General features: G+C 43.6%; 1 protein-coding gene across 6 annotated transcripts in view; it reads right to left on the reverse strand.

The window, feature by feature from the left end:
* The window catches only part of YEATS2 (YEATS domain containing 2), a 109,731-nt gene that overhangs the window by 30,946 nt on the left and 65,111 nt on the right, over nucleotides 1-13,674 (reverse strand). For all 6 annotated transcript variants that reach the window (XM_073023418.1, XM_073023414.1, XM_073023416.1 and 3 more), the window contains 4 exons: nucleotides 6,213-6,471; nucleotides 5,112-5,273; nucleotides 2,783-2,994; nucleotides 1,197-1,355 (listed from right to left, as the gene is read on the reverse strand). In XM_073023418.1, the coding sequence (XP_072879519.1) occupies nucleotides 1,197-1,355; nucleotides 2,783-2,994; nucleotides 5,112-5,273; nucleotides 6,213-6,471 (792 nt within the window). The remainder of the gene's footprint in view (nucleotides 1-1,196; nucleotides 1,356-2,782; nucleotides 2,995-5,111; nucleotides 5,274-6,212; nucleotides 6,472-13,674) is intronic.

Genomic DNA, 13,674 nt, shown 5'->3' on the forward strand with positions numbered 1-13,674 from the left:
AATTACAGCTACTTGAGAGGACGAGGCAGGAGAACTGCTTGAACCCAGGAGCCTGGGCAACAGAGCAAGACTCTGTCTCAAAAAAACATATACAAAAAGAAAAGAAAAGAAAAGAAATGACCTGAACAGTCCCATATCTAGTAAATAAACTGAAATTTAAAACTGTAGTATAAAAACCTTCTCAATTAGGAAAACTCCAGGCTAATATGGCTTTTACTGGTATATTCAATTAAATAGTTAAGAAATAGTACCAATTCTATATAAACTCTTCCAATAAAAAGAAAAGCAAGAAAAAGCTTTCACTTCATTTTATGAGGCCAGTATTACCCTGATACCAAACCAGACAGAAATTACTAAGAAAACTACTGACCAGTATCCCTTGCAAAAATTCTAAACAAGGCCAGGTGTGGTGGGTCATGCCTGTAGTCCCAGCATTTTGGGAAGCCGAGGCAGGCGGATCCCCCCCCCCTTCTACGTGAAGTCCATCTGGAGAAATTTTACAACAAAGTGTCAAGAAAGCTTTGTTTCTTCTAACGAAATATGTGTTTTTTCTTTCTCACATATAGTGTGACTTTAAAACTGACCATGCTTCTCATTTTGTCTTTGCTATAAAATTTATACCTTGATTTTATTAACTGTGCAAGATATCTTAACTGTTTACATATCAGAATAACACCTGGGGCCTTAATTCTCTCATTCTACTTATATTTTCCCAAACCTCAAGATTCGTTTTTGTTTTTCTATATTTTTTTATTGTTCCTTTTCTTTCTTTCTTTCTTTTTTTTTTTTTTTGAGACAGAATCTCGCTCTGTCGCCCAGGCTGGAATGCAATGGCGCAATCTCGGCTCACTGCAACCTCTGCCTCCCGGGTTCGAGAGATTCTCCTGCCTCAGCCTCCTGAGTACTTGGGACTATAGGTGCGCACCATCCCGCCCGGCTAATTTTTGTATTTTTAGTAGAGACAGGGTTTCACTATGTTGGCCAGGCTGGTCTCGAACTCCTGACCTCAGGCAATTAACCCACCTCGGCCTCCCAAAGTGCTGGGATTACAGGTGTTTGAGCGACCACTCCGGGCCTTATTATTCATTTTCTTATGTAACCTTAATTTCTTTGTGAAGAGAGAGAAACTACATGTAAATATGTAAATAAATGCCACAGTCACCCCATATTTGGGGTGTGTGCATGGGCATATTTACCTGTGTAAACAACGTGGTTTTCTGTCCAGAGATGACCTTTAGCGTTTGTTGTCCTTGTGCAGAAGACGTGCTGACTCCCAGGGTTCCTTGGACCACTGACCCAGTGGTGAGTTGTTTTCCAGAAGTCTGGGGTGATGGCTGGCCAACTAAAAATGTGCCCTAAGTTAGAAAAAAATACAAAGAACTAACCGATAATTTGTTAAATTCAAATGGACTGTTCTGATCCCCTAAATAACATGTAACGTCCCATCTTACACGCTACAACGCTCTCCCCTTTAATTCTGCGAAGTAGGCAAAATAATTCAAAAGAATAGCTGTGCTCTAAGTATTACTTCCAACAGTCATCCCCACCTCTCAAACTTTGCACCGTAGTTACAGAGCAGTCTGTTGAAAACTCTGTTTTGCAATTTAGTCCTCAAAGCTGGATTTAATCATTCAGACTGATAACTATACATCTTTCTCAATAAGAACATCTGGAACCAAAATTCTATGACTTTCCTTCGAAAAGAGCCAAGACTTTAATGACAAGAGGAGAGGAGGAGGAAACCCGTTCCTAATCAAATCTAACCTAACTCTAAATATTACAACTTGATACTGTCTCTTTGATCACTCCCTTCTACGAGCAACTTTTCAACTGTACATTAATAGTTTATTACCTCATGGATTTGGGAGGCAATCAGCATAGTAGAAATCTTTCTTTAAGGCAGGAAGATCTGGGTTTAAACCCAAATTCTTTTTTTTTTTTTTTTTTTGAGACAGAGTCTCACTCTGTCGCCCAGGCTAGAATACCATGGAGTGATCTCAGCTCACTGCAACCTCTGTCTCGTGGGTTCTAGAGATTCTCCTGCCTCAGCCTCCCAAGTAGCTGGGATTACAGGGATGCACTACCACATCCAACTGATTTTTGTATTTTTAGTGGAGACAGGGTTTCACCATGTCGGCCAGGCTGGTCTTGAACTCCTGACAGGTGATCTGTCTGCCTTGGCCTCCCAAAGTGCTGGGATTACAGGCGTGAGCCACTGTGCCTGGCTTAAACCCAAATTCTACCATTAGCTTAGCAGGAAGATCCTGGATAAGTTACTAAAGTGTTTCTCAATCTCTATTTCCTCTTCTCTCAAAACGAGCACAAAAAGATAAAAAGTTTTTTTTTTCTTTTTTTTTTTTTTGAGACAGGGTCTTGCTCTGTCACCCAGGGTGGAGTGGAGTGGTGCGACCTCAGCTCACTGCAGCCTCAACCTCCCAGGTTCAAGCAATCCTCCCACCTCAACCTTCAGAGTAGCTGGGACTACAGACATGCACCACCACGCCCAGCTAATTTTGGTATTTTTAGTAGAGACAGGGTTTCGCCATGTTGCCCAGGTTGGTCTCGAGCTCCTGGGCTCAAGCGATCCACCCACCTTGGCCTCCCAAAGTGCTAGGATTACAGGCATGAGCTACCACACCCAGCCAAGATACAGCTATAGATAACATGGCTAAGGTATTAGTATTGAATCCTGATCCCAGAGCTGTAAAGGTCAATCAATTATAATTAAGCATAGTTACCAAATAGCTAAATGATTTCAAATATCAGTTACAGATAACCAGACCTGGGGAGTTTGCTTGAGGATGTAAGATGTGTAAGTCAGGTGCTGAGATATCCCTCCAGGGCCAGCGGTACTTTGAGTTCCTCCTCCTGCTGTTCCTCCTCCTGTTCCTCCTCCTCCTCCTGCACTGCTGCCTCCACCACTGCCACCGCCTCCACCACCTCCTCCTCCTCCGGCACCGCTCCCACCACTGGCAGCCGAGCCAGACTGGAGATCTAAACATACAGTGAATGACAGCCACATCACAAAATGTAGCGAGCAAAGCTTTAACATAAAAATGAGCCCAGAGACATGTTTCCCTTTTAGTGCCATTCCTTCTCCTTTCCCATTTTCCTCCTTCTTTTCTGTAATCTACCTATCCTGTGACAAGAGTGAGGAGAACATCCTAGATTTTTAGATCAGAATCTATTTCCTTTCAACTGCATGACAACTGACTGTATTTCGGCTCTGAGTACAATGAAGATACGCTGACGTGGTCATGGGAGATCAAGAGAAGGCTCGCTACTGACATTTTCTAGCTAAGTATTTTTCTGAGACGGAGTCTCACTTCTCACTCTATCGCCAGGCTGGAGTGCAACGGCAAGATCTTGGCTCACTGCAACCTCTGCCTCCCGGGTTCAAGCGATTCTCCTGCTTCAGCCTCCCAAGTAGCTGAGACTACAGGCGCGTGCCACCACGCCCAGCTAATTTTGTATTTTTAGTAGAGAGGGGGTTTCGCCATGTTGGCCAGGATGGTCTCGATCTCTTGACCTCGTGATCCGCCCGCCTTGGCCCTCCGAAGTGCTGGGATTACAGGTGTGAGCCACTGCACCTAGCCTCTAGCCAAGTATTTTAATCAACACTTAAATGTGCTCAGATAGGTGCTTCCCAACTTTTGGGCATCTGATTCAATGTCAGTGAATTGCTGGAATTTAGTGTAACTTTACACTGCTCAATGCTGTCTCCCTGCCTTGGGAAAAATGAAGACTTTCCTTCATTTACAATGACCCCAGGACCCCATTCTTCTTTGCCTTTCAAATCCCACGTCAAAACTCTTTTTCCTTCTCTTTTGGTGAGATAATGCATTTGAACTACCTGGACTATGAATATTCACTCAAGAATATTTCCAATTTCCTTCTCCACCTTCATTCCAGTGATTACTGCAACAACTTCCTTCCCAATGGTTTATTTTTGCCCCAAGAATATCACAAGAATCTAAGTAGCTCCCTGGATGACTTCTGAAATATTTATATTTACACTGTGCTTTTCTTACATATTTAACTTTTGGACAGACCACTGCTTAGGTACGAGGAAAAAATACCAAGTGAGAGTGGAACTGACCCATCATGGTCAATGAACACAAGGACGGTTAGCTGACACACTGCATTTTGGCAAGGGTGGTTAACTTTTAATGACCCTGAATGCTATACCTTTCTACTTCTGATTCAGAAAGAAATAATTTCCTTTTATCCTATCCTCTTCAACACTGCCCCAATTGTTTTTCTCGATACGTCAAAGCAAAAGTTTCTGTAACTGCAAATAAACTGCCTCATTGCCATGGGGCTTTAAGACTTACACACCTAGGCAGAGTCTGTATTTCTCTTTCCATCTCTAAACCTAGCAGAAGTAAGGAATACATCCAAACCAGCTGCCCCCAAGCTTTGTGGCACCAGGGACCAGTTTCATGGAAGAGAATTTGTCCATGAATTGGGGCAGGAGGTGGGGGGTGGTTTGGGATGAAACTGTTCCACCTCAGATCATCAGGCATTAGATTCTCATAAGGAGCACGCCACCTAGATCCCTCGTATGCACAGTTCTCAACAGGGTTTGCGCTCCTATGAGAATCTAGCACCACTGCTGATCTGACGGGAGGCAGAGCTCAGACAGTAATGCTCCTTCACCCTCCGCTCACCTTCTGCTGTGCGGCCCAGGGGTTTGGGACCCCTATCTAAACAAAGCCAAACGGACGCACTCAATTCCAATCCTATGCCAACCTGTCCCCAAAAATAGACTTCCAGCTTCTCTGAGTAGATGGATCTTCCCTCAGGTATCACCAGATAATTTTCAGACACCACTTCATTCATGGTTCCTGTAGACGGCTTTCTCCTAACAGCCTCACTAGCCATCTCTCTCCAGTGTGATTCATTCCTGATCCCAAATGCTGAGGAGCAAATCCACTTCTAGTTAAATTATCGTTATGTGTTAAATCCATCTGGGCAAATGCTACCATTACACCACCCAACAGAGTTACGGAAATGCTTTCTGAAACAGGTAAGAACTACCCTCAGGTGGATAAGATGAACACACACACAGAACCAACAACCAAACGATTCAACCCAACGGTTTCACTTACTAGCACTGTTTGTAGCTCGCAGGATGGCTCCCTGAGGGATCAGCAGCAGTTTTCCTTTTCCTGAAGGGTTCTTGCTGTTTGTAGTTAGGTAGAGTTTAGTGCCAGGAGGCAAATTTGCCAAGTTGGCCAAATTAGTGGCTGGTAGCTGCAATGTTGCCATTACTAAAATGGTAAAGGAGAAAAAATTGTAAGATAAATTGAAACTAAGGGCAACACTCTAAAAAGGCAATAAAATCTTATTTTAGAACACTAACAAGCAATAAACTCAAAGTTTGTTTCCCAGATGCACAGTGCTTTAAAGACTGATATTCTTAAATATCCTGCTAATTAAAAAATAATTTATAGACCAGAAAAGCCTGCCAGAGGCTCTTTATATTTGTATATAATAGGGTGACCGTATGTCCTGGTTCTGCCTAAAACAGTTCTAGGTTACACCCGTCCCATTGTAATTATTAACAGTGACTCTTTTTACTCTCATAAATACTGTGGTTTGGACAATTAATGAAACAATCACCCTATCTATGGAGGAATACATATTTTCCCCCATTTGTTTAAAGTCAAAGTTAGGGCAAATTTGTGCTCCTGACTGGCAAGTACCGTTGGCTCTCTGTATCCCCATAGATTGGGAGAAAAAAAGATGAGTACATCTGTACTGAACATGTACAGACTTTTTCTTGTCATTATTCCTTAAACAACAGAGTGTAACAACTATTTACACAGAATTTACATTGTTATTAGGTATTAAAATAACCTAGAGGTGATGTAAAAGTACACCAGAAGATCTGCATAGGGGACTCGAGCATCTGTAGATTTTGCTACCTGCAGTAGGGGGTCCTGGAACCAATCCCCCACGGTACTGAGAAATGGTGTGTGTGTGTGTGTGTGTGTGTGTGTGTGTGTGTGTGTAAACTTAAAGCTAAATACCTACAGACCTTTATGTGAAATGTCCCATAAAAAAGAACAAACATTTCAATACACTTCTTACAGCATCAACCTAACTAGGCTTTCCTAGACAAGATCAAATAGCAAATAAAATCACTAGCAAAGGAAATATTGGACAGAGCTTCTGCTGAAAGGGCCCCCAGTGATGATCCGTTTTACCTGAACCCTGGGATCCACTCTTCTGAGGACCAGCGGCAGTGACCTGGGCCTTGGTTAAGGTCTGCACTGGCTGAGCAACAATGGTTCCTCCACCTCCACTCACAATTGCTTTGGCAACTCCTTGGGTCACAACTTGCTTTGGACCAACTGCTTTGGAGACAGAAGAGCTGGCCTTGGCTACCAGGATCTGGCCACCACTGATCGCCACAGCCTGCTTCACTGTTGAAGGTAAAGCAGACCCAACTGGTACCCCAACAACCTGTTCAAAACAGAGCAGAGTCCAACGGTGCTTCGAGAGCTCTTAGAACAGCAGTCACTGTTTTGACAAAGAGCAAAACAAAGACTGGCACACAATACATGCAGCCTAATTCGGTCATCTAGGAAACCTACCTACACAGGTGTGAACGGCAACCGTATTTCTTACACTTGGGTATTACAATAATAGAATCTTAACAATTGTTGTCTTACCTAAGCTACTTTTTATAACTTACTTTAATAGAAAATTTGGGAAATTCAGAAGTATAAAGTTTGGCCGGGCATGGTGGCTCACGCCTTTAAGTAATCCCAGCACTTTGGGAGGCCAAGGCAGGAGGATCATTTGAGGTCAGGAGTTCGAGACCAGCCAGGCCAACATAGTGAAATCTAGTCTCTACTAAAAATACAAAAATTAGCCGGGCATGGGGGTATGCACATGTAGTCCCATCTACTCTGGAGGCTGAGGTGGAAGAATCCCCTGAACCTGGGAGGCGGAGGTTGCAGTGAGCAGAGATCATGCCACTGCACTCCAGTCTGGGTGACAGAGTAAGACTCTGTCTAAAAAAAAAACATTAGCCAGTACAGTGGCACACATCTGTAGTCCCAGCTATTCAGGAGGCTGAGGCAGGGGAGGATCCCTTGAGCCTAGGAGTTCAAGGCTGCAGTGAGCCATGATCATACCACTGCCCTCCAGCCTGGATGACAGAGCAAGACCCTGTCTAAGGAAAAAAAAAAAAAAAAAGCAAGAATAACACTTAGGCCAGGTGCGGTGGTTCATGCCTGTAATCCCAGTACTTTGGGAGGCTGAGGTGGGTGGATCATGAGGTCAGGAGATCGAGACCATCCTAGCTAACACGTGAAACTTTGTCTCTACTAAAAATATAAAAAATTAGCCAGGTGTGGTGGCGGGCGCCTGTGGTCCCAGCTACTGGGGAGGTTGAAGCAGGAGAATGGCGTGAACCTGGGAGGTGGAACTTGCAGTGAGCTGAGATCCCACCACTGCACTCCAGCCTGGGCGACAGAGCAAGACTCCGTCTCAAAAAAAAAAAATAATAATAATATTTAACTGCTTCAAAAAAAAAAAAAGACCCCAGTACCCAAATAATGAAAATTAGAAGTATCTAGTTTCAAAAGTAAAATAAATTCTTTTGAGAAAATAGGAGTGTTTTTAAAACAAAGTCAACAATAGGATGTTCAATTAAAGGAAACACTGAATGAATGGCAAATTGGAACAGTGTTTTCCACTCCCCAGCTCTTTATTTCATAAAAAGAACTTCTCACCAGAAACTAGATGAACAGACTTCCACAAGGTTAGAAGAAATGTAAATGATTTACCTTCTTAAGGCAAAAAAGACAAACAGGATCACCCATCAGATTGGGGGAAAAAAAAGCTTAAAAGTCTGAAAACACCAAGAAGTTACTAGAGGCTGTGGGGAAAATAGGAATTTTTGCTCACTGCTGGTAGGAAGATAAATTTGGACAGCCATTCCAGAGAGGTACTGGCCTATCTGCCAAAACGGAAAATTCACATACCCCCATATAGTAGGAACTCTGTTTTTAGGTGTATATCCTAGAGAAACAGACATGTGTTCAAGGGAACGTATACAACAATGTCCAACACAGCATTATTTTTACCAAAAGCTGTTAGCAATCTTAATGTCTCCAGCATGCAACACCATTCTTAACGTCTACAGACAGAGGAATGGACAAACTGTGGCATAAGACAGACAATGAAAGGTCATACTAAAAATAAATGAATTAGAACTATATATATTAGGGATATAATAGTATGAACAGACTGGAAGAATAAGAAAGTGAAAAGGGAGTTGCAGAAAAATGTAAGTAGAAATATCTTTTATGTAAACCTTCAAAACACAAACAACATTATGTTTCCTATGACCATGTATTCATGTAATGAAATGCACGGAGTAGAAGGCTACACATCAAAGTCATGACAGTGCTTGCTGCCTCTGGGAAGAACAAAGTGGACTTCAACTTTATCAGAAATGTTTTATTTGGAGAAAAAAGATCTGAAGTAAACATGATTATGTAAATTTGGGGTGGAGGATATGGGCATACTGATTACTTAATTCTCCACCTATGTTGCTGGAATTTTAGAGTATTTCTAAATTTTAAAATAAGGTTATTCAGAAGGTAGAATGAAATGATAAACCATATGCAACTGATAAGTAGGAAGTTTTAAATAAAAAATTACTATATCATACATGGTTTCTGTTCAAAGACTGTGAGTACAGTAAAATACATTTACCAGGTACTCGAATAACACAGCTGATGTAAAGAAAACAGTCCCTTGGCCAGGCGCGGTGGCTCATGCCTGTAATCCCAGCACTTTAGGAGGCCAAGGCGGGTGGATCACAAGGTCAAGAGATCGAGATTATCTCGGCCAACATGGCGAAACCTCATCTCTACTAAAATTACAAGGAATTAGCCGGGCGAGGTGGTGGGCGCCTGTAGCCCCAGCTACTCGGGAGGCCGAGGCAGGAGAATCGCTTGAACCCAGGAGGCAGAGGTTGCAGTGAACTGAGATCGCGCCACTGCACTCCAGCCTGGTGACAGAGCAAGACTTCGTCTCAGAAAAAAAAAAACAAAAACAGTACCTTAATCAAGTATTATAAACCACAGTGTCACAAAGAGGAAACAGTGTAGTTTTCGGTAAGCAGACAGATCTGGTTTCCCAGGTTAGTTATTATTAGTTAGTAGCTAGGTAAGTGATTTAACCTCTCTGAGTTTTAGCATCAGCCACCTCATCTATAGTATGGATATAGATATGGATAACATTTACCCCCAAAATCAGAAGCAAAATGAGAACAAGTTAATAGGATGCCTAGCTAACAAGACAGCTGTTGTTGTTCATAACAACACTTCAACTAAAGAATAATAATCCGCCTGTAATCCCAGCACTTTGGGAGGCCGAGACGGGCGGATCACGAGGTCAGGAGATCGAGACCATCCTGGCTAACACGGTGAAACCCCGTCTCTACTAAAAAAATACAAAAATCTAGCCGGGCGAGGTGGCGGGCGCCTGTAGTCCCAGCTACTCGGGAGGCTGAGGCAGGAGAATGGTGTAAACCCGGGAGGCGGAGCTTGCAGTGAGCCGAGATCGTGCCACTGCACTCCAGTCTGGGTGACAGAGCGAGACTCCGTCTCAAAAAAAAAAAAAGAATAATAATCCACAAGGGGACGTGGAGACCAGCAAAGGACAGCCAAAGGACAGACATTTGTGGCTGTCTTCCACATTTGGCCAAGGCAGAGACCTCGATCTTAACCTCTGGATTCAGCGGGTGAAACAGAAATTAATCTTGAGTGAATTATACAACACTGGGATCTGCCTGCTACTTTACAATATTCCAGGAAGAGAAATTAAGATGAGTAAAATGCTGTTAATTGTTGAAACTGGGTAATAGGCAAGTGGGATTCATCACAATATTCTCTCTACTTTTCTGTATGTTTAAGAAAGGAGGGAAGGAAAGAAGAAACAAAATAAAATAACCAATTTTAAAAAGCAAGTTAACCTAGAATGAAGACAAATTCCCCCCCGGCTCTCCTGGTTTGGCTGAAACATCCCTTATTACCCACATCTACATCTCTGTTTTTGTTTTTTTTGAGACAGAGTATTGCTCTTGTTGCCCAGGTTGGAGTGCAGTGGCGCGATCTTGGCTCACGGCAACCTCCGCCTCCTGAGTTCAAGCAATTCTCCTGCCTTAGCTTCCTGAGCAGCTGGGATTATGGGCACGCACCACCCCTCCTGGCTAATTTTGTATTTTTAGTAGGGATGGGGTTTCTCCATGTTGGCCAGGCTGATCTCGAACCCCTGACCTCAGGTGATCTGTCCTCCTCGGCCTCCCAAAGTGCTGGGATTACAGGCATGAGCCACCACACCTGGCCTACATCTCTGTTTTAACTGCATGAACTTCATTCTGCAGGGACCTGTAGAGTTTCTGTAGCCACAGAGCAGGGCAAGGTCATCCTCCTAGTGATGTGGAAATATGGAAACCCTTCTTACTGATAAAGAACTTTTCTGTATATTTACAAAAGAAAAAAAAAAAACCTTAATGTAGCAAAACTTTTTGGGGGTGTGGCAGAAACTGCTAGTTGAACCCCAATATCTATTATTTCCTTCTCCTCTCATGTAACAGAGCCCCCAGTTTTCAGCTGGGGGAATGGCCACATGGAATCACAACTCTTTATTTCCCAGCCCTCCCGGACCTAGGAGTGGCCGTCTGGTTTCTGGCTAACGGGATGTGTGCAGAAGTGAGTGCAACTTTCGGGCTGTGTCTGCCCTCAGTTCTCCCCCTGCTCCCTTCCTTCTGGCAAGAAGTGTGAACGTGGAAGCACGAGATGAAGTGTTTTCTTAGTCCACAAGCTGAAAGTCAAATTTTGAGAATGGCAGAGCAAAAAAGGAAAGGCAGGAGGAATCTAGATTCTTGACGACTGGGTGAGGGAAATAAACTTACGTAAGGTTCTGGTGTTCAGGTGTCTGTGCTGTAGTAGCTGAACTCTTCTCTTAACTAAGATAGCAGTCTTCATACCTCCTAAACACACCAAACTTAATAACCTATTTCACAAGTTAAATTACACAGAATCTTTTATGTTCCTAAACTAACAAAGAAAGAACTTAAGGAAAACAATACACACATTTTAGACCTACTTCAATTTCTTTCCTCAAATTACATGCACCCAACTTGCTTTTCCCTTCTTATGCCAACTGCTTCAAAGTTTTCAGGATATGACACACAATTTCTCCAAGAGCCTGGTAAAACCTGGTATCCTGCTGGACATGGTGGCTCACACCCGTAATCCCAGCACTTTGGGAGGCCGAGGCGGGTGGATCATTAGAGGTCAGGAGTTCGAGACTAGCCTGACGAACATGGTGAAACCCAGTCTCTATTAAAAAATACAAAAAAATGGCCAGGCGCAGTGGCTCATGCCTGTAATCCTAGCATTTTAGGAGGCCGAGGCGGGTGGATCACAAGGTCAGGAGTTCGAGACCAGCCTGGCCAACATGGTGAAACCCTGTCTCTACTAAAAATACAAAAAAATTAGCTGGGCATGGTGGTGGGCGCCTATAATCCCAGGTACCTGGGAGGCTGAGGCAGGAGAATTGCTTGAACCCAAAAGGCAGAGGCTGCAGTGAGCCAAGATCGCGCCACTGCTCTCCAGCCCAGGCGATGGTGCGAGACTCTAGCTCAAAAAAAAAAAAAAAAAAAAAAAAAAAATTAGCTGGGCGTGGTGGCACGGGCCTGCGGTCCCAGCTACCGCAGAGACTGAAGTAGGAGTACAGCTTGAGCCCAGAAGGCAGAAGTTGCAGTGAGTCAAGACTGGGCAACAGAGCGACTGTCTCAAAAAGAAACCTGGTATCCCAAGTCAGCCACTGGAGGGCAGTCTTTACTAGCAAAGCTTATCCACAATGTGCACACCGCCTGGGAGATGGCCACCACCACCTCCCTACCTTCCTTCTGGAAAACAGGAGAACGAAGAAGTCTGCATTCTGTTGGGAAAAATTCTGCAGCTGATTATGGACACCACTAAGAAGGTGTAAGGGCTCTTAAATAAGACAGTATTACCCAACATTAGTTTGTTAGTTTTTTTAAACAACGTACTTTGGCCAGGTACAGTGGCTCATGCTTATAACCCCAACACTTTGGGAGGCTGAGGCAGGCAGATTGCTTGAGCCCAGGAGTTCAAGACCAGCCTGGGCAACATAGTGAAAACCAGTCTTCACAAAATATAGGGAAAAAAACAAAAATAAAAAACCTAATAGGGTGTGGTGGTGTCACCTGTAGTCCTGGGAGGCTGAGGTGGGACTGCTGGAGCGTAGGAAGGCTGAGACTACGGTGAGTTATGGTCATGAAACAAAACAAAACAAAAAACCCGCAACAGCAACAACCACCAAAAAGACATCTTTCGGCCTAGAGCCTGAATTCACCTACCGACTCTTCTCATTCTCTTCCCATTCAATAATCCTCTATTGCTAATTTCCTTCTAACTTGAGAAAGCAGACGCCCGTTGTTTTATATTTGCTATACACTTAACTTTAATTCATGCTTTGATTAAATGTTTTTATCTCTGCCCTCCCTGTTTCCTACACATACCTTCGGCACGTCAGAATTTACTTCAGCAAACTGAAGGGGAAGAGTCTGTATCTGAGATTTTCCCTCCAGATATTAAAAAATACGGCTGTTTACAAGTTAAGTGCTCACTGATAACCTTTACCATGGTACTTAGGCATGGATACCCCTGATACTCACATTAGTTACTATTTACTGAGCACCTGCGCTGTGCTAGGTACGTCCTTCATATACAAGCTCTAATTCTACAACCCTGAAAGACCAGGGCTCAGAACCTGCACAGGTTATACTAGTAATGAGTGGCTGAGATCTGAGATTTGCAACAAGCTCTAACTGCAAAGCTCATGCTGCTTTTACTTTAACACACTGCTTCCTTCCAATATGGAACTACTTATTCCTCAGTTGTCCCTTTTCATGGCAAAGGCAGCACCTCTTCCCACTTTCAGGAAAAAGATCAGCTGTGTTTCTGTTGTCCCAAAGTAGCATGGAAGGTAAAACAGTGCCATTTTTTGCCACCCTCCTGTTTCCTGGTATACTTTTTTTTTTTTTTTTTAAAGACGGATTCTTGCTGTCTCCCAGGCTGGAGTACAGTGGCGTGATCTCGGTTCACTGCAACCTTGATCTTCCAGGTTCAAACAATTCTCCTGCCTCAGCCTCCTAAGTACCTGGGATTACAAGGACACACCACCACGCCCAGCTAATTTTTGTATTTTTAGTGGAGACAGGATCTCACCATGTTGGCCAGGCTGGTCTCGAACTCCTGACCTCAGGTGATCTGCCCACCTCGGCCTCCCAAAGTGCTGGAATTACAGGCATGAACCACACACCCAGACCCTGTTCTCTGGCACAGTTTCTAGGAATGCACTTCAGCAATAACCAGGAACAGTCTGTACTTACAGACAGCTCCTTATCTCAACTGCTAATCATGGATTCCACTTCCTGGATAAACAGTGGTATCATCTCATGCCCTACTGCTTCTCTGCAGTTCTTTCACACTTTGCTGTGGTTTTTCTTTTCAGATGCCCTTAAACTATATTTAGGCCATTCTGGCACACACCCAACTATTTCCTCTAACCTTACATTTACCATTAAGTAGGTGGCCATGTGACCCGTCAGTA

This window comes from Chlorocebus sabaeus, chromosome 15 (genome assembly GCF_047675955.1).
Source record: "Chlorocebus sabaeus isolate Y175 chromosome 15, mChlSab1.0.hap1, whole genome shotgun sequence".
Taxonomy (NCBI): Eukaryota; Metazoa; Chordata; class Mammalia; order Primates; family Cercopithecidae; genus Chlorocebus; species Chlorocebus sabaeus.